This window comes from Halichoerus grypus, chromosome 6 (assembly GCF_964656455.1).
Source record: "Halichoerus grypus chromosome 6, mHalGry1.hap1.1, whole genome shotgun sequence".
Classification (NCBI taxonomy): domain Eukaryota; kingdom Metazoa; phylum Chordata; class Mammalia; order Carnivora; family Phocidae; genus Halichoerus; species Halichoerus grypus.
In genome coordinates, this window is record NC_135717.1 from 157,461,671 (window position 1) to 157,485,413 (window position 23,743).

Here is a 23,743-nt window from a genome sequence, read left to right on the forward strand (position 1 = left end):
TCCTTAGCTGCAAAAGAATGCAGCCTGGAGTCATTTCATTCTGTTGAATTCTACTTAAGGTGGGATTTAAAGTATGTGGTAGGATCTGGACAGTACCAGGAACACCTCAAGAATATCAGAACTTTCATATTTTTCAGGTTGACTTCCTGTTAGCATCTACCTATGTTCATTAAAATGTTATTATAATGTTCAATATTAAGTACATGTTTGGATGATTTCTGTAATATTGTGCTAACAATAGTCTCTTTCTCTGTCTTCACCTAGGGCCACTTCTCAAACACCTTCTTCTGTTATTTTACACTTGATGTGTGTCATAAAATAGGAGAAAGAACTGGAAAAACTCATCTGGCTAAAACCACCACCAAGGGCACAGCTCAAGGGTCCAGTGCTTTTTTTTTTTTTTTTTTTAATTTTTTAAAGATTTTATTTATTTATTTGCTAGAGAGAGAGAGAGAGAGAGAGAGTACAAGCAGGGGGAGGGGCAGAGGCAGAGGGAGAAGCAGACTCCCTGCTGAGCAGGGAGCCCGATGCGGGACTCGATCCCAGGATCCTGGGATCATGACCCGAGCTGAAGGCAGCCGCTTAACCGACTGAGCCACCCAGGCGTCCCAAGAGTCCAGTGCTTTAACAGCTAGCTAATGCTTTATCCAAAGTATCTCCTGCATCCAGTAATGCCAAGAGTGTTTGAACTTTGAAGCTAATTACATTTAGTCACTCTTCCTATTGTAAAATTTAACATTACAATCCCCATCACTCATGTCTCTCCAATCAATTTTTAGTTTCATCTTTCCCGTTCTCTACAACGAAGTTTAATTTCCTGCATCCAAAATAGAAGAAAAACTATTTCCTCAACTTTGCCTTTCCTTCAACACACTGCCATACTACTTTCTTTCCTTTTACCACCAAACTATTCAAAAGATTAATCTGCATCAATGCATTGCTTTTCTCCAACTCTTCAACTCTCCCTATCTTAAGCTTCTATCTTCTCTGCTTGGGGGAAATTGCATTCTTGAAGGCCTTTGCCCTCAAAATCACCATCACATTTTGATTTCCCTTTTACTTCTTCACCCCATAAATTTTGACGATATTGACTAATCTCTTCTTCAACTTTCTTTTCTCCCTTTATATTCATGGTAATGTTTTTCCTTTTCTCTTTTATATCTCTCAATGCTCCTTCTCTCTTTTGCTAAGGTCTTCTTCCTGAAGTATATGTGAAGAAGTTACTTAAATTTCCTTGTTCTCAATTGTTTCATCTATAAAATTAAAATAATATCAATTCCAAAATATTATGAAAACTAAACTATATTAGGTGTTCAACAAATATTATATTCCTTAAGTGTAAATATTTCCCAGCATTCTGTCTTTGGTATTATCTCTCTTCACCATCAAATTCTATAAATGACTATAAAATCTTCACCTTAAGCTCCTCCTCTCTCAAAATCCAATTTGCATATCATGCCCCACGCTCAATATGTTTATGAAACCAAAATTATCATGTTTATCACTCACCAAAATGAACTTCCACTCAAGGCTTTCCTATATCTATAAATATTTCAAAATCCCAGCCAACTGGGCTCAAATCATCAGTCATCTTTGACTCCCTTAGATCTAATCCATTTCACCACACACTAATGCTTTATCCAAATTGTCTTTTGCATCAAATACTACAGGAAAAGGAAAAACATCATAACCAAGTGGTATTTACCCCAGAAATGCAAAGTTGAATTAACATTTATAAATAAAACACTGTAACTTATCACATCAACAGAACAAAAGAGGAAAAAAATGATATGATTATCTAAATATATACAGAAAAAATCGAAAAACATCAACACCCTTTTATGCTAAAAACTCAGCAAACCAGGAGGAGAAGGGTATATACAAAAAACTTATAATTGATATTATGCTTAATACTGAATGTTTTCCCTCAAAGATAGAGAATAAGGCAAGGAGTTTTGGTTTTACCACTTCTATACACCATTGCACTGCAGTCACAGCAGTAAGAAAAAGAAATAAAAGGTATAAAGACTAGAAAAGAAATAAAACCATCATTATTCTAAATGACAGAACTCTAAGAAACTTATTTAAAAGCAAAAACTACTATCACTTTTAAATGAAATTATCCAGGTGGCAGGATACAAGGATAATATAAAATTCAATTGCATTTCTATATACCAACTATAAACAACTGGAAAGTGAAAATAATAAACAATACTAAAGGATTAACTCAACTCAATGAGGACAGGAAAGTTTTTTTCCATGTAGGAAAAAAAATGAATCTCAACTCCTACCTCACACCATACAACAACAATTTGAGATGGATCATAGAACTAAATATAAAAGCAAGAACCAGAAAGCTTTTATTAAAAAAATATATGGGTACATATATTCAAAACCTGAACAAGACACAGAAAGCACTAACCATGAAAGAAAAACAATTAATAAATTGGATATCACCAAAATTAAAACATTCTGGTCACCAAAGTCACCATTAAAAATATTTAGTCAAATCACAGACTGAAGAAAAATATTTGCAGTACATAAACCTGACAAAGGACCCATATCTCTAGGAACTACAGGACAATTTATAAAGAATGACTACAAATCAATAAGTAGGAAATTAAACAAGCCCATTAAAGGACTTCCATAGGCACTCCTCAAAAGATCTAAGAATGGGCAATAACCACAGGAAAAGGTGCACAACATTACTAGTCACCAGAAAAATGCAAATTAAAACCATAATGAGAAATATTTTCACACCCATAAGAATGGCTAAAACATAAAAATTTAAAAGTCTAATACACCAAATATTTGAGGGAATATAGAGAAACTAAAATTCTCACACATTTCTGTTAGGGATTATAAAATGGAACAACTACTCAGGAAAATTCTTGGGAAGTTTCTTATAAAGTATTTACTCATCTACCTATGACCCAACAATTCCACTCTTTGGTATCTATATGAAAATATATGTTCATAAAAAGATGCGAATGTAAGTATTCACAGCATATTCATTCAAAATAACAAACAGCAGGAAAACAACACAAGTATCAATCAATAGGAAAATGGATAAACAAATTGTACTATATTAACCCAAGAGAATACTACTCAGCAATAAAGGAACAATATGAGCGAATCCCAAAAACATTATGTTGAGTGAAAGAAGTCAGACACTGACATACATAAAACACACACACACTGTAGGATTCCACGTATATAGAGTCCAAGAATAAACAATTGTAATCTATGGTGATAATAATCAGAAGTTGCTTTTAAGGCGGGACTGGGTATAGTTGATTGGAAAGAGGCATGAAGCAACTTTCTGGGATGATGACAATGTTTTAATATCTTGCTTTGAGTGGTGGTTACACTTACATACACAAATGGTCAAAATTCATCAAATTGTGTTTTATTCTTCAGTTAGGGAGAAAAAAGATGTTTCACCAGGAAAACATTTAAAAAAAAAAAGCTTATTGCAAGTAGCATATAATTAGTAGAAAGAAGTGTATCAATACACTTACCTAAATTTTTTTTTTAAGATTTTATTTATTTGACAGAGACACAGCAAGAGAGGGAACACAAGCAGGGGCAGTGGGAGAGGGAGAAGCAGGCTTCCTGCCGAGCAGGGAGCCCGATGTGGAGCTCGATCCCAGGACCCTGGGATCATGACCTGAGCTGAAGGCAGACACTTAACAACTGAGCCACCCAGGCGCCCCACCTAAAATTTTTTTCAACAGCAATATTTTTTCAAGTATTTTGAAGTACTTTTTCAAGTTTCAAAATAATTTTATTTTCAAGTATAAGTAAATAAACCCAGCCTTGTGAATTCATCTAAATAGAGAAACTCAGCCTTGTGGGTCAGTATACTGGAGAGAAACAAAGGGTAACCAGTAGCGTATAAATATTTCTGTCTCTGTGAATAGAAAATAGAATGCTTCACAATCTGGAAAATTTTAAGACATGAAAGAGCCCCAAGAAGCAAAAGTAAAAAGATCAAACACAAGATGCAGAACTAACAGCTGTGACTTAGTGAGTTAATAAATATGCTGAATAAAATCAAACTTAACAAAGCACCACGAGTTGGTAGCTTTCCAGTAACTAACACTAATCAGAAACACATGCAATGTGTAATCAGGCCTACCTCACTGTGACAGCAAGGACTCCTTGGTTACAATGGATATTCTCCATTTACAGGTAGAGTTATGGAAAGTAAATTAGGCAAAGGCATGCATGAGGCAAAGGGGAAGTAACCTAACTTGCTCTATCTAAGCAGTCTCTATCTGCAGTGAATGAGATGAAAGTTCTGTTTCATCTCTCATCTGTTCTAGATCATTCTTCTCACAATAAGACTGAACACATCTGCTAATACCTGGGCACATAAATGTAAATTCATGGATAAGAGTTGTTATTTCCAAGGCTTATCCCCAGTTTTAAGAGTAAAACGATCATTTCAACCATGTTATTAATGTCTAATTAGTAAATGAAAAAAAGAAGTGTTTGAATACCACAAGTCAATCTAACTTCACATTTCTTGCATTTCCACACATAAAGCCAGAATTAGCAGACACTTTAGAGGATTAAACCTGTGATCAAAATATGGGCTCTTATAGAAGCTAACCAATAATTATCTTTTCTTTGGAACAGTTAGCTCTTGATAATGTTTCATCCCTGACACACCTGTGACTTGTCTGAACACACGAGGGAGTCCACTATTTTATCCACCTAGCTGTCCCCCATCCACACCCTCTAGTCTCCAATCCCTTTCCTGAAATCACATATCCTACTTATATTCCCTTGTAATTACTTCCACTTCCACTAGAATACTTTCTATTCCCTGCCCTTTCCAATGAATATGGAGCCCAGAAGATCAGAACTCATAAGAAGAAATAAGTAAAGCACCAAAGTCTCTGAGGCAAAAGGAACAGTAATCCACCTGAGGTTATATTCTTTCCCAACTATACACCCTAGCTGCTACTCTTCTATTACATACATACTTCAGGCTGCATTGGCTCAAATTTAAATGCCATCACCTTAGTTTCCTGACTTTCTCACTTCATTTTTTTCCTTCCTAAATCATCATTATAACATCTAAGAAAGGAAGGTGGAATCAGTTGCCTTTATAAACATTTAATAACAGACAGAACCAAGGAATTGAGTCAAAATGGAATTTCTGGCTACTGCTACTTTTTTTCAATTTACCAAAATAAACTAAAATAAAATAGAATAGAGAATGCAAAGAAGGATTCATGGAGTAAGATCCCTTAGAGCTGATTAGATTACAAATATGTAGAAAGAAAATCTGCTTTTTTAAATCCATTTAATGACCAAATTCATTTATATTAGATAATTTATGTTGATATAAAAATAAATGTCTTCAGTAATGGATGTCTTTAACTTATATATAAGATAATCTCCTACCTAATTAAAAATGCTGAAAATGTAATGGCTGCAAAATAACACCAGAAACATCTTCATATAACGAGAGAACCAGTGAAGATAAATGTGACATTTAGCATCTAAATCTGGCTTTAGTGAGGTTTATTTCTTGAAGCAAATGAATTAGATCAAATTTTTCTGAAAAGAAAGAAGGGATCTTTGAAGACATTTCCTCCTCCACATAGTTGGACACTGTGTGAAATGTTATCTTGCCTAAATGAACCTGTAAGTTCCATTCTCATAAAGATATTGTACAACCTCAAGAAGATTTTTCTAACCTCTGAGCAGGACTGGAGGAGACAACTATTACATTACGAAAAAAAGAAAAGGAACTTTGAATCAGTTGCACAATTTAGCCTCTTTGGAGTGTCAATATCCTTATCTATAGCACTACAGTATTACATTCCCTTGAAATTAATGAAGGTTAAATGAAACAGTTTATGCGAAAGTGTTCTCTAAACTACAGTGAATATGTGAAGTTAAAATGCCATTTTATTCATGAGGATGGTTATAATGAAAATAAACTAAAATAAATCATATTGAAGAAGGTAGATATTAAGTGAATCATTGCTCATTTAGACCAAAACAGTCTTAAAAAGAGACATTTGTCTTACAAAATTGGCTCCAAGGATTTGTTCATACTATATATCTAAGTAGATGGTGAATGGCATTGATTGGATCCAAAGTCCCCCTCTCTTGGATTTTATGAGGCCCATTCAGAATGAGCCAGGTTGAGAACACCACCAATTCCATGTTCTGAGTCCATCTGTTGGCAAAAATGTAATGCAAACAGCTTTATAAGTGCTATTTTCAATGAAATATCACAGAACAGCTTGTCCCAATGATATTTCTAAAGCTTGCCTGCAAACCGCCTACTGGGAAATCCAACTGAAAGAGAAGAGGGAAGAGAAAGAAACCCATACATGCAAATGACAGAAATTGAAAAAAAGAACAAAAGGTAGAGGGAGACAAGCTAGAGGAAAGTGAGCACTGGAGAAAAATAAGGAGCAATGAGAGGTGCAATATTAAACACAGACAAAATTAGTTGGAAACCATAAGGAATAGAGAATTTAAAGAAAATTATCAAAACAACTTAGGTTGGAAGATAGAGAAGTGATCACAAATAATGTGGCATGTCCAGAGAAATGAAGACAAAAGAATCAGGAAAACCCAGAAAACATGTAATAGCTCAGTAATTGGAGCATAATTATTAAAATGTGAGAGGAAAATGATGTGAAATAGCCATTTTTCTAAGTTTCACTTGTTTTTTTCATGTAATATACAAATTCATTATTCCAAAAATAATACAGATTTCAATGTGTATCATTAACTCCAAGGAAGGAAACATCCTCCTCCAAGTCCCTTCTTTTAATCTAAAAATGTATTTGCATATCATAAAATAGTCCAGGCATTGCATTATAAGTAGTATACATGCAATGATTAAAAAAAATATATATGCTACTGCAGATGATGTCATTCTGGGCACTTACCTGGGGTCGAATAACTTTTACAATATTTTTGAGGGCAGTGTCAGGGGATGGAGGTGAGCAGTCAGGTGTTGGCCCTGTCGAGCTGTTTCTATGGTTACTACTTCCTGGAGCAGTAATTGCTACCTCAGACGCATTATCTGTGAATAAAAATAGAACTGCCATAAACCTAATCACTCAGTTTACCTTTTAAGACTTGAAATTAGTGAACATGAATTGAGTTTTCAACTTAAAACTGGTATCAATTACAAGATCATAATAAGGAATATGCACAGCAGTATATTTTAAAGATAATGTTTATTGAATGTTTTGCTTTCCTTTGGAATGGTAAATATCATACCCTGTAGTATTATTCGAAGAAGGAAGAGTATTATTATACAATTCATAATGATAGATCACCCAACACAGCTATTAAGACTGCCATTATTATACAAATGGCCAAAACTGCAGCTTAACTAAAAAGAATATGATTTTTTATATGAATGGGCTAAGTTTTCCCCATAATCTTTCAAATGGGTATTGATCTTTATTAAAGTGGAAGTTTTGTAACTCCCTGAGTCATAAAACCCAAATTCAAGCCTCCTCAAGGCACTTTTTCCAGAAATCCCTCAAACTATTGAGAGGCATCCCAGTGAATTAACCTGAGGAAAAACTGACATTTGTGCACAATAGTTTTACAATGTAGACTGACAAAAAACCATCGCACCCAGATAAACACATCTTCTTATATAGTCAAACTAATTGAATGAAATTTCAAAAATCTCTCCCTTATGTTTAGTATTGAGGGTCGGAAGAGGAATAAAGTGATGACTTTAAAATCAGCAACATGCATATAACTTTCTTCTTAAATTTTTATCAAGACAAAATAACAAAAAAAGATGCAGTTTAAAAATGTTTAATATCCTTGGAAAAGGATGGAAGAGTTGTAAAAATAACTCTTGCTAGCACATAAAAGTTATATTATTTTAATAACAATTTGGCAATCCTCTACAGCTTTGTATGGAAACCATTGCAAACTCAAATCTAAAAAAAAAAAATTCCTTGTTTTTAATTAGCTCCCAATAATTTTCTATCCTAGACAGTTGAATTGGTACAAAAGAGACTGAGACTGTGAATTCTTTATAGATCAGCAAATTTCTCTGTTCCACGGCCATTGTCTACAATCCCAAAGTAATAATTTATGAAGACACCTCTTGCTTATAAAAAGTGAGGGGATGAAAACTCTACCCATCATATAAAAACATAATTCAGTTACACTGGGGAGTCCAGACATAGGTTCGTGAAACAAAAAAATACAAATGTGATATATTGAATTAAATAGATCATTTATTGGGGCGCCTGGGTGGCTCAGTCGTTAAGCGTCTGCCTTCGGCTCAGGTCATGATCCCAGGGTCCTGGGATCGAGCCCCGCATCGGGCTCCCTGCTCGGCAGGAAGCCTGCTTCTCCCTCTCCCGCTCCCCCTGCTTCTGTTCTCTCTCTCGCTGTGTCTCTGTCTGTCAAATAAATAAACAAAATCTTAAAAAAATAAAAAAATAAATAAAATAAATAAATAAATAGATCATTTATTAAATAAGTCTTAAAAGTATCCAGAGCTTACTCTTGACTCAGGTTTAATGGATTAGGTGAGATCTGAATTAGCATCTCAAGAATACCCAGAGTTCTGAAAGATAGTAATGTAGGGGTGGTCTTCTGACTAGAATAGAATTGGTACGAGTAAATATTAAAACAGAGATAAAATATCAGTCATCAAGACAATGAAAAGAAGCACTGATTCTTTCCAATTTGTCTCTCCCTTTCATTCATTCAACCATACATCTAAAAACATTTATTTGGGGACAACTATATGTCAGATATTATGTTATGTTCTAAGGATAAATTAAAAAGAATTAGTCTAGGCAGAGGGTAGAGGGTAGGGAAGGATGAGTAGGTGGAGCACAGAGGATTTGTAGGGCAGTAAAACTATTCTGTGTGATACAACAGTGGTGGATACATGTCATTAGACATTTGTCCAAACCACAGAATGTGCAGCATCAAGAGTGAGCCCTAGCATCGTGTATGTGGAGACTGGGTGATAATGGTGGGTCAATGTTGGTTCACTGACTGTAATAAATGTACCACAATGGTGGGTAATGTTGATAGTGGGGGAAGCTGTGCCTGTGTGGGGTCAGGGCACAAGAGAAATCTATACCTTCTGCTTGATTTTTCTGGGAACCTAAAGCTGCTTTAAAAAATAAAGTTTAATAAAATTTTTAAAAATCCAAGCCCTTAAGAAGTATACACTCAAATGTGACATCAGACATGTAGACAAAGTATAATGTAATATAATTTGAGATTTGAAAACAGATAAAGGAAGCATGATGAAACAGCAAGAGGAGAAGCAATCATCAGACTGTGGCTAGGAAAGAAGAGGGCCATGAAAGGCTTCTGTTTTCAGGCAAGAAAGCTGGGATGGAACATAAAACTTAAGGAAGGGCATGGAGGGGAAAAGAGCATAGACAAAGCTGTTATGTTATGTTAGGAAAAAGTTGGAGATAAGTTTAAATAATTACAAGGAGGTTTTATTATTATATAAGTTTATATTTAATTCTATAGGCAATGGGAAATATTGAAGATATTTAAGCAAGAAGTGACATAATAATAATAATAATAGCTAATGTTTTTTGAACTCCAGTGAAATAACGTTAGAGACTTTGCTCTCACTATTTATTCTCTCTTTTGTAGTTTTCATTGTTGTCTCTCTGTGTTGCATTCTGAATAGTTTTTTATACTCATTTTCCAGTTTATTGGCTCTTTCTTCAGCAGTGTCTAGTCTACTATCAAATCATTTTCATAATTTGACTTATACTTCACATTTCTAAAATTTCTATTTGGTTCTTTTTCAAATATACAATGTCACCATTTGGCATTTTTCAGTTAATGATTTCAAGCTTGCTTTTATTTAGTAGAAAATAGCAAGCACAGTTTTTTTTTTTTTTTATCTGTGCCTAATAATTACAATATCTGAAGTCTTCATGGATCTGCTTCTGTGTCTCTGACTCTCAATCATGGTATTTTGTTCCATTACCTTTCTCTTCAGTTCTGTGCTACTTATTACTCAGCTTTTATTAACACAAGATATACAACATTAAATTTAATTCTTTGTCTTTTAGTAAATGTTAATTCAAAAAAGCATCCAAACTTACATTCTAATACCAGACGCTGAAGTCTGTGGAAAACTTGCCTGCTCAATGTTAGACAATTTATTTAACCTCTCTGGTCATCAGTTTTCTTAACTTTAAAAATGAGAATGATTAATAACTATCTAGAAGAAAGTTATTGTTCATGTGTGCAGATAAAATGAGAGAATATATATGAAAAATATCTAGCATGTTATCAGGCACATAATATGGGTTTTATTTTTCCCTATCAAACCAAATATCCTAAGAATTAAAATAAAACACAGAAGAGGAAAGAAAATCCAGAGGGAAAAGCAAAAAAAATAAACAACGCTTTGCAGGTGATACATCTAGAGTAAAGACTGTGTGTACTTGGGTAGAATTTGAGACCAGTATCTTTTAGCTATTAACACCAATTGGTAGAGACAGAATTTAATTCCAGGAATAAGAGATGATTCCTTGAGGAATGATTCACTGCAAGGTAGCCTGTTGACTACATTTGCATCAAAGTCAGAAGGGGTACTTTATGCAGACTGTAAGGCAAAAGCTTTTTGAATGTTTCTTATATGTAATTTAATACATAGTACAAGACAGTGGGTAATCAAGTACTAAAATATTTAGAAAATATTATAACTGTCTCCATCTTCTGAATCCATGATCTGTACCATTACACTGATAATTTGATTTTGTACTACCTTGCATTGTTCATTATCTCTTCCAGACTAGGTTATATTTTTGCAGACACTTATATTCCCTTATCCCCTCCATAGCTCTTAGCTCAATGCCTTTAAAAATATTAAATGAAATAAAGTGAATAAAGCAAAACCTGTATGTCAGTGGCAACCATCAAAAAGCCCTTAATGACATGGAGAAAGGTGATCTGGTTTTTGTAATTCCATGGTCTCTTTTGGAGAAAATCCAAATGAGAAGCACATTTTAAATATCCTTTATTATATTATTTATAAAAATAACAATTATCCAGTGGAATTTGCAAAATGACAGCCTGTGTTCAAGACAGTTTTACATGGTCAACGTACATTTTACACCTGCAGCTACAAAACAATTGCTGATGAAAAAGGAAATGAGGTGTGTAAAAACTGTTTAGAGAAAATTACTAAATATGCTTGCAATTTCAGATTGAAATGAGACTTATCTTCCATTCAGCTTCTCTTACTACACATTAGATTATGCATTATGATTGTCCATTTCCTCTAAAATAACAAGCTAAGAAAAAAATCTTCTAGCTTACTTGAACTTTTAAAAGAAAAGTATTCTATGAATGCAAAATAATTCATATGCAATGTTACAGAGTAGAATTTTAACATCACTCACTAGTATGTACGGAGCAGCTGAAGTGCACCAGAGACCATGCTATTTGCTATGTAGCTGACAAATAGAACTGAGATTTCTTCTGGGGCTGGGGACTCAATAAAAGTGTCATGGCAGAGGTGATGACTAAGCAAGTCTCTGACAGATTAGTAAAATTCATACATGAAGAAGTAAGTGGGAAGGGCATTCCAAGAGTTGGAGGTATGATCAGCAAAAGGTAGAGAGATGGAAAAGAATTAGGCACATTTGTGGAATAAAGAAGAGTTCAGTTTGAATAGGATATTCATGGAGGAAATACCAAGAAATGGAGGGATCACAAACAACAAACCTGAGCTTTGAAATCGACAAACCTAACCTGAAATCCTGACATAAATTTTTTAAAGTAGAACTGACATACAACTTATCAGTTTCAGGTGTACCTTGAAGTGATTCAATATTTCTACATATTCTGAGATGATCCTCACAGTAAGTTTAGTTCTGAACTATCACCATAATTTGTTATCAGTTCATCTATAGACAGACACTTGGGTTGTTTCCATACCTTGGCTATTGTGAATAATGCTATAATGAACATAGGGGTGCATATATTTTCATTTTCTTTGTACAAATATCTTGAAGTGGAATTGCTGGATTGCATGATAGTTCTATTTTTAATTTTTTGAGGAACCTCCCCACTGTTTTCCATAGTGGCTGCACCAAATGACATTCCTACCAGCAGTGCACAAGGTTTCCCTTTACTCCACATCTTTACAACACTTGTTATTTTTTCTTTTTAATAATAGCCAATCTGACTGGTGTGATATGAGTATTCCTACTCCAGCTTTCTTTTTGTTTCCATTTGCATGGAAATATCTTTTTCCATGCCTTCACTTCCGTCTGTGTGTGCCTTTAGATCCAAAGTGATTTCTTATAGGCAGCGTATAGATGGGTCTTGTTTGTTTTTTTTTTAACCATTCAGCCACACTATGTCTTTTGATTGGAGCATATAGTCCATTTACATTTAAAGTATTTATTGATAGGTATGTACTTATTGCTATTTTGTTAATTGTTTTATGATTGTTTTTATAGTTCTTTTCTGTTCCCTTCTTTTCTTGGTCTCTTTCCTTGTGGTGTGGTGTTTTTCTTTAGTGTTATGTTTGGGTTCCTTTCTCTTTATTTTTTTGTGTGTCTATTGTAGATTTTGGTTTGTAGCTACCATAATGTATGTGCATGTGTGTGTGTATACATAAAATGAAAATAATAAAATCAGGTATATCAGTTGTTACACTAAATATATAAAGAAGTATCCCCCAACAAAAACAGAGATGACGGGCGCCTGGGTGGCTCAGTTGGTTAAGCGACTGCCTTCAGCTCAGGTCATGATCCTGGAGTCCCGGGATCGAGTCCCACATCGGGCTCCCCGCTCAGCGGGGAGTCTGCTTCTCCCTCTGACCCTACCCCCTCTCATGCTCTCTCTCTATCTCATTCTCTCTCTTAAATAAATAAAATCTTTAAAAAAAAAAAAAAAACAGAGATGACTATAATTAAGATGTCAGCTGGGTCTGTGGTTTCATCTAAGGTTTGACTGGGAGGAGTTGGCTTCACTCTCATGGTTGTTGGCAGCATTGGATTTTCATGAACTGTTGGACTGAGGGCCTTAGTATCTCACTGGCTATTGACTAGAAGCTTCCCTCGGTTCTTTGCCATGTGGGTCTCTCCACAGAGGCTCACAATGGGACAGTGGCTTCTATCGGAGTGAGTAAGCCAGAGAGCAAAAGAAAGCTAGCAAGATGGAAGCCAGAGCTTTTTGTAACCTGATGTTGGAAATGACACCTATTATTTTTGCCATATTCCTTTCACTAGAAGCAAGTCACTAGGTCCAGTCATATTCCTTTCACTAAAGCAAGTCACTAGGTCCAGTCCACGCACAAGGGGAAGGGATTACACCAGGGCATAGATACTAGGAGGTGGGATAATTGGGAGTTATCTTAGAGACTTAATATCACAGTTGTGCTGGAAAAAGCTACTCTCAGTCTACTGATGGCAACAGAAATGGATACAGCCATTTTGGAAAGAACATCATTAAGATCAGTGCCTCTTGATAGCACAGACAACTTACCTTGGTTTGCTAGGTTCTTTCTCAGTTTTAAACCTGGAAGTCCTACATCCTGGGAACCCCTTTAGTCCTGGGGCTTGGTTAGTCACCCTACTCTGGAGCCAGGCTGTGGGCTTTAAATCATGACTCCACACTTACTAGCAATGTGAACTTGGGTAAGTTACTTAATTTCTCTGTGCCTCAGTTTCCTTATCTGTAAAAATAAAAATAATAATAGCATATTTGTGGAAACTAAATGAGATAATACATGTAAAGTGCTTAAAGCAATGTATGGCACATAAAAAATGCCCAGTGATATTAAATATATTAAAATATACATATCCTTTCACTAGGGTATGCACACAATTATTGTCCAAACCAGGACACTTTTGACAGTGAAAGGGAGTGCTAGTAACAATTATGCCAGGTCAACAAGCATACAAGGAAATACTCAGGGAAAGTAGGATGTATGATCCTTACATGTGATTCACATTGAAATTTATATCATAGAAATAAAAGCACCTCCATATAAGACAAGTGCACAAAGATGTTTGTTGCTCTTTTGTTAATAGTGGAAAAATAATGCAAAATGAAGTGAACACTCATCAATAGAGGTGGAATAAATCATGATACCATCAAATATTATGCAACCTTTAAAAGAATGCATAATACCATCAAATATTATGCAACCTTTAAAAGAATGAATTACAATGATACCAACTGACTTGAAGGAAGTCCTTTGAAATACTGTTGAATGAGAAAAATAATACGTAGGAAAAGGCAAATACGGAAGTTTTAACTTCACGATCCTGAACTTTCATGGGCCTGTTCCAAGGTGCTGGGAGGGTCCCTGAAATGTCTTTGTAAATTTTGTAAAAAGTAAAATATTCTAATTGCAGTAAGTTAAGATCTCTTCAAATTTCTTCCAACTCCAATTTCCTTGCTATCATAGTTCTCTTTGGTTTTGGTAGTATTAAAATGGCTGCAGACATTTTTGGAATCTGGCTAAGGAGAGGATGAGTTTTGGATACATTTAGTTTGGGTTTAGTAGGACATATTTGCAAGGTTGAAGTTACTTCCTTGTATAGTCCAGATGTTAAAATGGTTTCTAGAAATTCCCCTACCACCTCTTGTGCCAACTCACCTGGTGTGTGACTATAAGGTTTAGAGCACTACTATCAATATGAGTGATACTGTGATATGAGTGTGATCTAGAAATATTTGTGTGCCAGAAATATTTGATATGTACAGAAGTTAGTACATGGAAAGTTCTTCCAAATCTTATAGCTTAGATATGAAAGAGGGGTTTTATCAAATTTGACAACAATCCTAAAAATTAGTATGGCAGTACCAACAAGAGATTATGAAGCTGAAAGGAAATTTTCTACAAACTAATAAAAAAAACCACTAATATCTACACTAGCATTATCTAAGAGAAATATAATGTGAGCCACATATGTAATTTTAAATTTGTGAGTAGCCACATTTTTAAAAAATTTTAAAATAGATAAAATTTTAATACCATTTAACTCAATTTATCTGAAATATTATCATTTCAATTACTAATAAAATATTTTACATTCCTTTTTGTGTACTAAGTCTTCATAATCTGAAGTGTAATTTACACTTTAGGCATGTGAATTCAGGCAGTAAACTTTCATTGGAAATATAGATCATGTGTTTCCAAAATTAAAATTTTGTAAAATTACAGTTGGAAAAGTAGATTCAACTGTAAACAAAGTTGTTCTAAACATAAAAGTTTTCAAATAACTGAAAAAAAATTATTTTCCTTTAGTGTTTGCATCCACATTGATGAAATTGTTTCATTGCTTTTAGAAGAATTGATTTAATTTTGACATACAATAATTTCAGCTTCAAAATTATGTCTACCTAAGTAAGTTCCCTGACTCAGTATTATTAATAGAAAAGTCAAAGGGTATTGCATAAATTTAAATTATAAGTTTGGATCCTGCTAAAAAATGTTTTAAAATGTTTTGTGGGATATTTAAATTTAATTCTGATTTTAAGCAAATAATTTTCATTGATTCTCTTTTCACTGTTGAGAACAAACTTCTTATCAAATTTACTATGCAGTTGATGAATGTACCTCTTATTATTTTCCACTTTATTGTCTTTAAAAAAATTTTTTAGACAATAAACATCTTTTTCAGTTTGCTCTGCACCCATTGTAAATTGCAATTAGCATCATCATGAAATTTGTCATATACCATATTACAATCTCTCCTTTTTTTCTTTACTGTTTCAGTCATTGTGTGCAAGGTGGTAAAGGAGATGAGGTAACCCTGGTAATTTTAGGAAAATCCCAGCCCTTCCTTGGTCCACCGAAACTTACACATGCTGGCCCTCTAAAGCCATGTAACTGCATGGGGAAGACCTGCAAGTTTCTCCAGTTAATTAACAACAGCAAAAAGGACAGTCTTGCTCACAGACAACTATAATCCCTATGAATGGATACAATGAAAGAAAAAAATAAAGTTGCAAACTAATAGGTATGGCATGATTCTATTTTGGTAAAAAGAAATAAAACCCATATGTATATACATATACATGCTTTTCTTTGCTTGTATGCTAAAGGATATATACTAAGCTGTTAGTATTGTTTAAATGAAGGTGGGTGAAGAAGTAGGCACAATTGGGTTGGGCGAAATGGGGGAAATGATTAGTATTCCCCTTATAAAATTATAAAATCCCTTATAAAATTATGCATTGTATTATAGGTTTTAATTCAGAACTACACACACATATATTTGTCATTTGTAAGCCTCTCAATATAGAAAATTTTTTTTCAAATATAGTATGATGTATTATTATTTATTATTAATTCATAATTTATTACATTATAACCTGAGATTGGGACCTGATTATCTGATACATTAAGACTGCCTCTGTGATCCAGTAAGTAGTTAGTTTTTCTAAGTGCTTTACGTATATGTGTGAAAAGAATATATGTATTCTCTATTGATGGGTACATAGTTCTAGATATGTCTATTAAATCATGATTGTTAGTTATATTATTCAACATAGTATGTTCTTATACTAAGTTTCTTAATTTTTCTTCATTTTCAAAGTATATTCTTATGTTTCTTTAATTTCATTTTCAGTGAAATATGGTATATTAAAATCTTGCACAAATTGTGGATTTTAGTTTGTCTTTGAACTCCTATCAGTTTTGGCTTTTAATATTTCAAGGCAATGTTGTATGTGAAAAATGTGTGACAAATTTTGTGACTTTATACTTTTTGCTATATTGTGTTTTAGTCTTTGTTTTATAGTATCCCTCTTTACCTCTTTTAATGTTTTTAACTTTCAATTATATTTTGACTGATGCTATTGCTTTAATGCCTTTCTTTAGGTTGGTTTCACTTGATCTTTTGTTTTTTAACCCCATTGTGTCATTTTTATTTACATTTGACTCCTGGAAAAAGAGTATAGCATGATTTTTAAAAATTGCATCCAATATGATCATCTTTGTCTTTTATTAATTATTTTCTATTTTGTAGTTTTGGTTTGCCATACTTACTGTTGGTTTCACTTTTTGTTTTCCAGATTTAAGGACATTTTAATTAATAAAGATTTCTTTATTCTTTTATTTTCCATTATTAGTTTGGAAGAATAAATTGTGCTTCTAATTTTTACTGGTTTCTCTTAAAATTTTTATTAGAAACATTTGTAACAAAAAAAATCAAAAGTCATTAGGTGTCTTTGTCTCTCTAGTTTTTCAGCCCACTTCACTTACTCTCTGATCATAAACTTCTATCTTCCTTGCTTTTATTGTCTGGAAATTTAACACCTCCAGCTCTACATTTTTAGCAATAGGCCTGACCTTTGGCTCCCATTTGAAGTGGGGCTCTTTCAGATTCCATTACCCTGAAGGATGTAGTCTTCCTATGGATCCTGCCCATTTCTGGGCCTAGTCACCAGATGGACTGCCATTTAGGTTCCAATTTCTATTTTGTGTTTCTCATCCAACTGAGGATAGGATATTTTCTTTTTTTTTTTTCAGCACAGCTAGAATTTATAATTTTCTCATTTTATATTTTATCCCTCATCATTGTTTTTGATGCACTGGAGAAGAGGGGAAGGGTCACTTTAAAATAAACCTGACAGACCTTGCTGAGTTGATAGGTCATGTTATACTTTCATAATCAGAAAAATGTAACTGATTTAAAAAATCAAAACAATACAAGTCTATATATACCAAATGTTCATTCACATTTGTATAAAAGCTATGCACAGAAAAAAAAAAAACAGGAAAGAAATAAACCAGAATGTTAGCATTAGTTACCCTGATAGGTAAGATTCAGTAAATTTTTTTTTTTACTTTTTACTTTTACTTATTTTACTTTTTACATATTTGAACAAAATTAACAAAATAATTTATTCAATTTTATAATGAGAACTTATTATAATAAGTTCAATCTAAGTATATAGTGATAAACTTATTTTTCAAAGGATACTAGAAGAAAAAACAAGCATTATATTAGTAGCAATATTAAAAATTATTATTCTGTACTAAAAAATAAGAACACCAATATAACAGGTTTTCCTAAGGGAAACAAAAGATTTAAAATGAGTTCATAGGTTCAGAAAGACTTTTGTGTTGCTATGTTTCAGAATTTAGACAAATCACTCCTTTCCACCTTTGGTTAGAGTAATCAAAGTATGCTTCTGTTGAAATGATGATCCAGGATCCTCATACTTGCCTATGATTTAATGTCTGCTTACTTTTAAATTTTCTAAGGAAAGAAATGCTAGCTGTTTCACTGCTTTTGACTTGTTTATAGCACAGTTTTTAGCATTCTATTATTCTCTTTTCATTTCCTCTATTCACAGGAAAGAGACACAGAAGACACTAGATGACTATTCAGTAGTGATTTCAATGATTCTATAAGAAATGAAAGGCATAGAAAAACCTATGTGATTAAATGGCACCTACAGTTCTTTCTCTGGGTTCTTTGCATAAATAGCAGAATAGAATACCCCACAGAGAACAAATGTGGCCAAGTTTGGTAGTAAAATATATAATTCTGGATGCAGTAATGGTCTACTTGAGCCCTATTGACTCAATAGGTACCTAGAATGCTTTAAGCTTTTATTTTGCAATGTATTGTAGATAAAACCTCCCCTATTACTTTATGTCTAATGTCTTCTTTTTCTTTGTGTCTCATACACCTAAGGGCCGGGAAAATAGTAAGTCCTCAATAAATAGCTGAGGAAAAATGAATGAATCAATGATCTCATTAAAAAAGTTCTAAACAGTAGGATGGAACACTGAAGGAAGAGCTATGAATAATATACTGAGAGTCACAGCGACTTCTCAGTGATGGATTTGCTTTTGAATTATCATCTCTTTCAACAAACTATTCATCTATTTAGACTTAGTTTCCTCAACTGCAATAGAAGATGATGATAAATGTGATGAAATGAGAGATCTAGAAATATTTTGTGCATTAATTCTTAGTGGAGTTTAAATAATGAAAATACTTTTAATTCTTTATTTTTTTGAACTAGTCAAACCTAGGCTATTAATTCCCCAAAATAATACCTAAGAATAAGCTATTTTTGTCCTTTCATTTTTATAAATCACCTCTGAGAGACCAATGAAAAAACATTCTATTGTGAGTTTCTTGAATGTGTGTATTCTAATATAAATGTAAAATGTAATACATTGGTTAAAATCTAGAATAAAATATAATAATGTAAAATTGTTACTTTCTAAATGTATAATGTGACTGTAGTTGGGTGTTAATTTTGCTAATGTACCTTAATTAAGAGTGTAGGAGTATCTAAAGAGAGAACTAGTAGTTTTAGTATAACATTACATTAATAGTACAGCATCTATGGAAAATAATATAAAATGAATTAGTGAGCTTGTCAGTTGATGTATCTGACATGTCTAGACAGTGTAGGGAGAAAAAAAGGTTAAATATGAGACTACAAGCATTACATAAGATTTCTTTAAGATTATATTTTCAGTATAATGTTATTTCCAACTTAGTGCTGTATGTAGCTACTGCTAAACAGAACGAAATTAATAAGAGTGAGTCCATGAAATAATAATTTAATCATTAGAATGGACTGAAATTACACAACTGTGAATTCCCATGAGCTCTGATTTGCTTCTCTTAGGAGCACTGAGAATAACTCTCGTCAAGTGTTCAACCAGTACACCGAACAAGATAATCTAAATTAAAATATTCTGAAGTATAAGCAAAATGGAGGTTAAAACCTGTATCCTTAATAGATGAAGGCTTATTGCAGGAGAAGTTTCAGTATTTTAGAGATAGTATCTATCCTTAGCCTATTCAACTTTCTTTCTTCAAAGAGGGAGATCACCTACATATTTAACATTAATTAGATAAATGTGAATTGTTTTGACATGATTAACTTTCTAGATGGTAAGTTTTTTAAAATTATTTTCTAATTATAAAAGCAATATGTGTTTATTGTAGAAAATTTGGACAATACAAAAAAGTATGAAGAAGAAAACAGAAATAACATGTAATCTTAGCATCCAGAGATAGTATATACAATTAATATAATACCTTTCAGGTCTTTTACTTCCCATGCACAAATACATAATAATATTTTCAACTAAATTTGTATCAAATGGTAAATATACATTCATTCATTCAATAGATATTTATTGAGTGGCAAGTATATGCCATTATGAACATTTGAATAATTAGATATTATTTGAAAACATTAATGATTATAGATGAGTCTATTCTTTGAATTTATCATTATTAATTTTTCACTTGTTTTCACTTTTGGTTGTCTCTAATACATCCACTTATTTTAAATTGATTAGAACATCCTCTAGTACTACTTCACAAATGGGCATCATATAGATTTATCACAAAACACTAAACAAGTTTCCAACTCTGCCTATTTTGTTTGAAAGGAAAAATTCAAGATTTATTCTGGCAAATTCAAAAGAATATCAAAATTGCATGATTAAGTAATTAATTAATTCATTAACTGTGGATGTGGTTAAGAATATGGTCTCCAGAGCTGAATCTCCTGTATTCAAATTCCAGAGCTGCCATTTTCTAGAGAATTCTAAACTTTTCTGTGACTTGTTTCCCTTATCTGTAAATGGGAATGATAATACTAGCTAATTCATATATATTTGCTTAAGATTAAACAAATTAAGATGCACAAAGTATTCAATAACATTAGCTATTACTTTTTTTTCATTAATATTTATTGAGTATCTTTTATGTGGCAGTGATTTTGCTAGAAGCTCTGATTACAATGGTCAACAGATAGGCAAGATTTTGAACTGTATCAGATAAACAACCTAAACAGATATTAAAATAAATAACCTCAAAATAACTATGTGATTGTAATCAAAGTAAGGACTATAGAAGAAAGTAAAATTAGAAGGTGCTAAAGAGAAGAAAACAGAGGCCTCCATATACTTAGTCTGGGGCATGGGTGTGTGTGGGTGCTCACAAAAGGATTTTCCCTGAGGAAGAATACATGTTGTCTACTTGGGGGAAACAGAAGGAAAAGAGACAGTAGGAGCAGACATTGGTTTAGGCACGTGAAGCCCACAGGTAGGAAGAAGCTTGCCCCCATTAAAGAACTAAAAGGAACTAAAGATGGCCAGTGTGGGAAGGTAAAAACTGCTGAAAGATGAGGCTAAAATGGAAAGTTGGAAGGAAGGAAGAAAGGAACGAAGGAAAGAAGGAAGGAAGGAAGGAAGGAAGGGAGAGGGAGAGAGAGAAAGAAAAGAAAAAAAAAGAGAAAGGAAGAAAGGTAGAGAGGACATCATTCAGGGCATTTTGAACCTTATTTGGGATTTGGGTCATTTTTCTAAGAACAATGACAAGTCACTAAAAGGTTTTAACCAGAGAAGTGATACAATCAGATTTGTGATTTCTAAGATTATTTTGGCTGCAACATAAACAAAAAATTCAAGGAAGGAAAATAAGACCATTAATATTTTATTATTAAAATAATCTCTAAGAGTTGTTGGTAATAGTAGAGAAACAGGGAGATTGGAGGCTTAATTACGGATAGAGCGTAAGTTATAGAATTAACTTCACCTTAACACCTATGGCTGTTAAAAATCACAAGACCTGGTGACTGATTGAGTATAAGAGTCAATGGAAACAGAGATGGTGAGAATGACACCCAGGTTTCTGCAGTCAGATGAATGATTCACTCACTGAGATATGAACTCTGCAGGAAGAACAAGTTTGGGGATAAAGATAGGAGTTTAATCTTGACTATGTTAGGGTTAAGGCACCTTTGAGACATACAGGTGGAGATATTCAGGGGGTGGATGGATGGATGGATGGATGGATGGATAGATGGATGGAAAAATGGATGAGGCTGGAGTTGAGAGAAGTGGTATGGATTGGAGGGAAAAATTTGGGAGTCATGTTGATAGTAACAGAAAGCATACTGTGGATGGAATGATTTAGGAAGAGAAAAAAAGTAAAAAGAATAGGGAGGACTTTGTCAGAACCTGAGAAACTCCCAACTTTTAAAGCCATACAGAAAAATGTCAGCGGTCAGCATAGAGAGGGAACAGTGTAATAAGATGAAAATTATCCTTAGACAGCAAAGGGAAGAAAGGGTATAAAGATGGAGGTATCACTAACTTGTGGAATGCTGCTGAGAAATGTCCTCTCAATTTTGTGATATTAAGGTCATTGGTACCTTTAGGAAGTACATTTGGAAAGAGCAGTGAGGAAGGGAAACTGGACTAAAGTAGGCAGAGACGTGGAAGGAAAGGGAAAAAATGAACATACTGAGAATGTGAAGGGTTGGATAGAAGCTGAGGAGTTAAAGGGAGTCAGGAGACTTTTTAGTTAGTGCTTATTTGTTGCTTTCATTGATAGCTGTTATTGTTGTTTCTATTTTTCATATGAAAAAGGCTTAAGCAGATTTAAATGTTAATGTGTATGATCCAGTGGAAGGACAATTTAAAAATCAGGGGAAAGAGTGAAGGACTAAAAGGGTCACACTCCTGAGAAGACACAGGAAAGGAGACTTGATAGAAGGAAAACCCCTCCACTTTAACAGGAGGTATAGGCAAGCGAAGGGTGCAGGGGAGTTGCATTTGTAAACTTGGTGGAGGACGTCAACACAGTTCCGTCTGATGGCTCAATTTTCATTATTAATTAGGATATGAGACCATCTGCTGAGAGTGAGACACAAGGTAGGAAAAAGTATCTGAGCTTTGAGGAGAGTACAGTAGAGTGAGAGTGGAATGTGACAAAGTGTGGAGGCCCCACTTGAATTTGGTGAGCATGAATTTATTTTTTATTTTTATGTATGTATGTATGTATGTATGTATTTTTTTCCTGAGAGGGAGAGAGTGGGGGGAGGGGGGGAGGGAGAGGAAGAGAGAGAAAACTAACCAGGCCCCACACCCAGTGTGGAGCCTGATTTGAGGCTTGATCCCATGACCCTGAAATCATCACCTGAGCCAAAATCAGGAGTCCAATACTTTGACTGAGCCACCAAGGCACCCTGGTGAACATGAATATATGAACGTTTACCTCCTTTTTGTACATGTTCTGACATTGTTCTATAGGATACCATAAATGACATCATAGAAAGCCTATACCCCTTCATAAGAATTTATTATATCCATAATTATATCCACTTCATAAGAATTTATTATATTTTTAGATATCTTATTATTCTACAGTTCATGTTATTCATACACAGTACAGGTAAAACTGATTTGATGGAAAAAGTATAATTTTCTTTTTGTTTAGAATGCTGTTTCCCAAATATAGCTAACTTCCACCAATTTGAGCCAACTGAGATGATTACATTTTCAAATTGGTAAGCTGCCCATATGGATGAAGGAAGCAGTCAATTTACCAGGATTTCTCTGCAGGTACTGCTGCCCTAGTTTTCTCTCTTTGCCCCCTCTATAAACCAACACTGGGTCACAAATTTACAATTTACTACTTTAATAAATGGCTAAGACAGCACTGAACACAGAGCAAATGCCAAATAAATAATTGCTGTTTGATAAAAAAGGTTCTTATCAGCAAGGCCAGTATTTATATGTAAAAGAATGCTTCCAAGGGGCTTAAAAATAGTTTGCTCTCTTAAATGAGTTAAACATACCCACAGAAATCATGTTGACACTACCCACTTGCTTAGCAAAGATAAACATTAGCCCTAGTCCAGTCTGAATTATTTTAATTTCAAAATTTTGGCATTAGAATTAAGGAAGCTCCACTATTTCAAAAAATATTTTGGTATA

General features: G+C 33.7%; 1 protein-coding gene across 5 annotated transcripts in view; it reads right to left on the reverse strand.

The window, feature by feature from the left end:
* ANKS1B (ankyrin repeat and sterile alpha motif domain containing 1B) overlaps positions 1–23,743 on the reverse strand; it is a 1,091,613-nt gene that overhangs the window by 672,004 nt on the left and 395,866 nt on the right. For all 5 annotated transcript variants that reach the window (XM_078076455.1, XM_078076454.1, XM_078076453.1 and 2 more), the window contains exon 11: positions 6,927–7,063. In XM_078076455.1, coding sequence (XP_077932581.1) covers positions 6,927–7,063 — 137 coding nt within the window. The remainder of the gene's footprint in view (positions 1–6,926; positions 7,064–23,743) is intronic.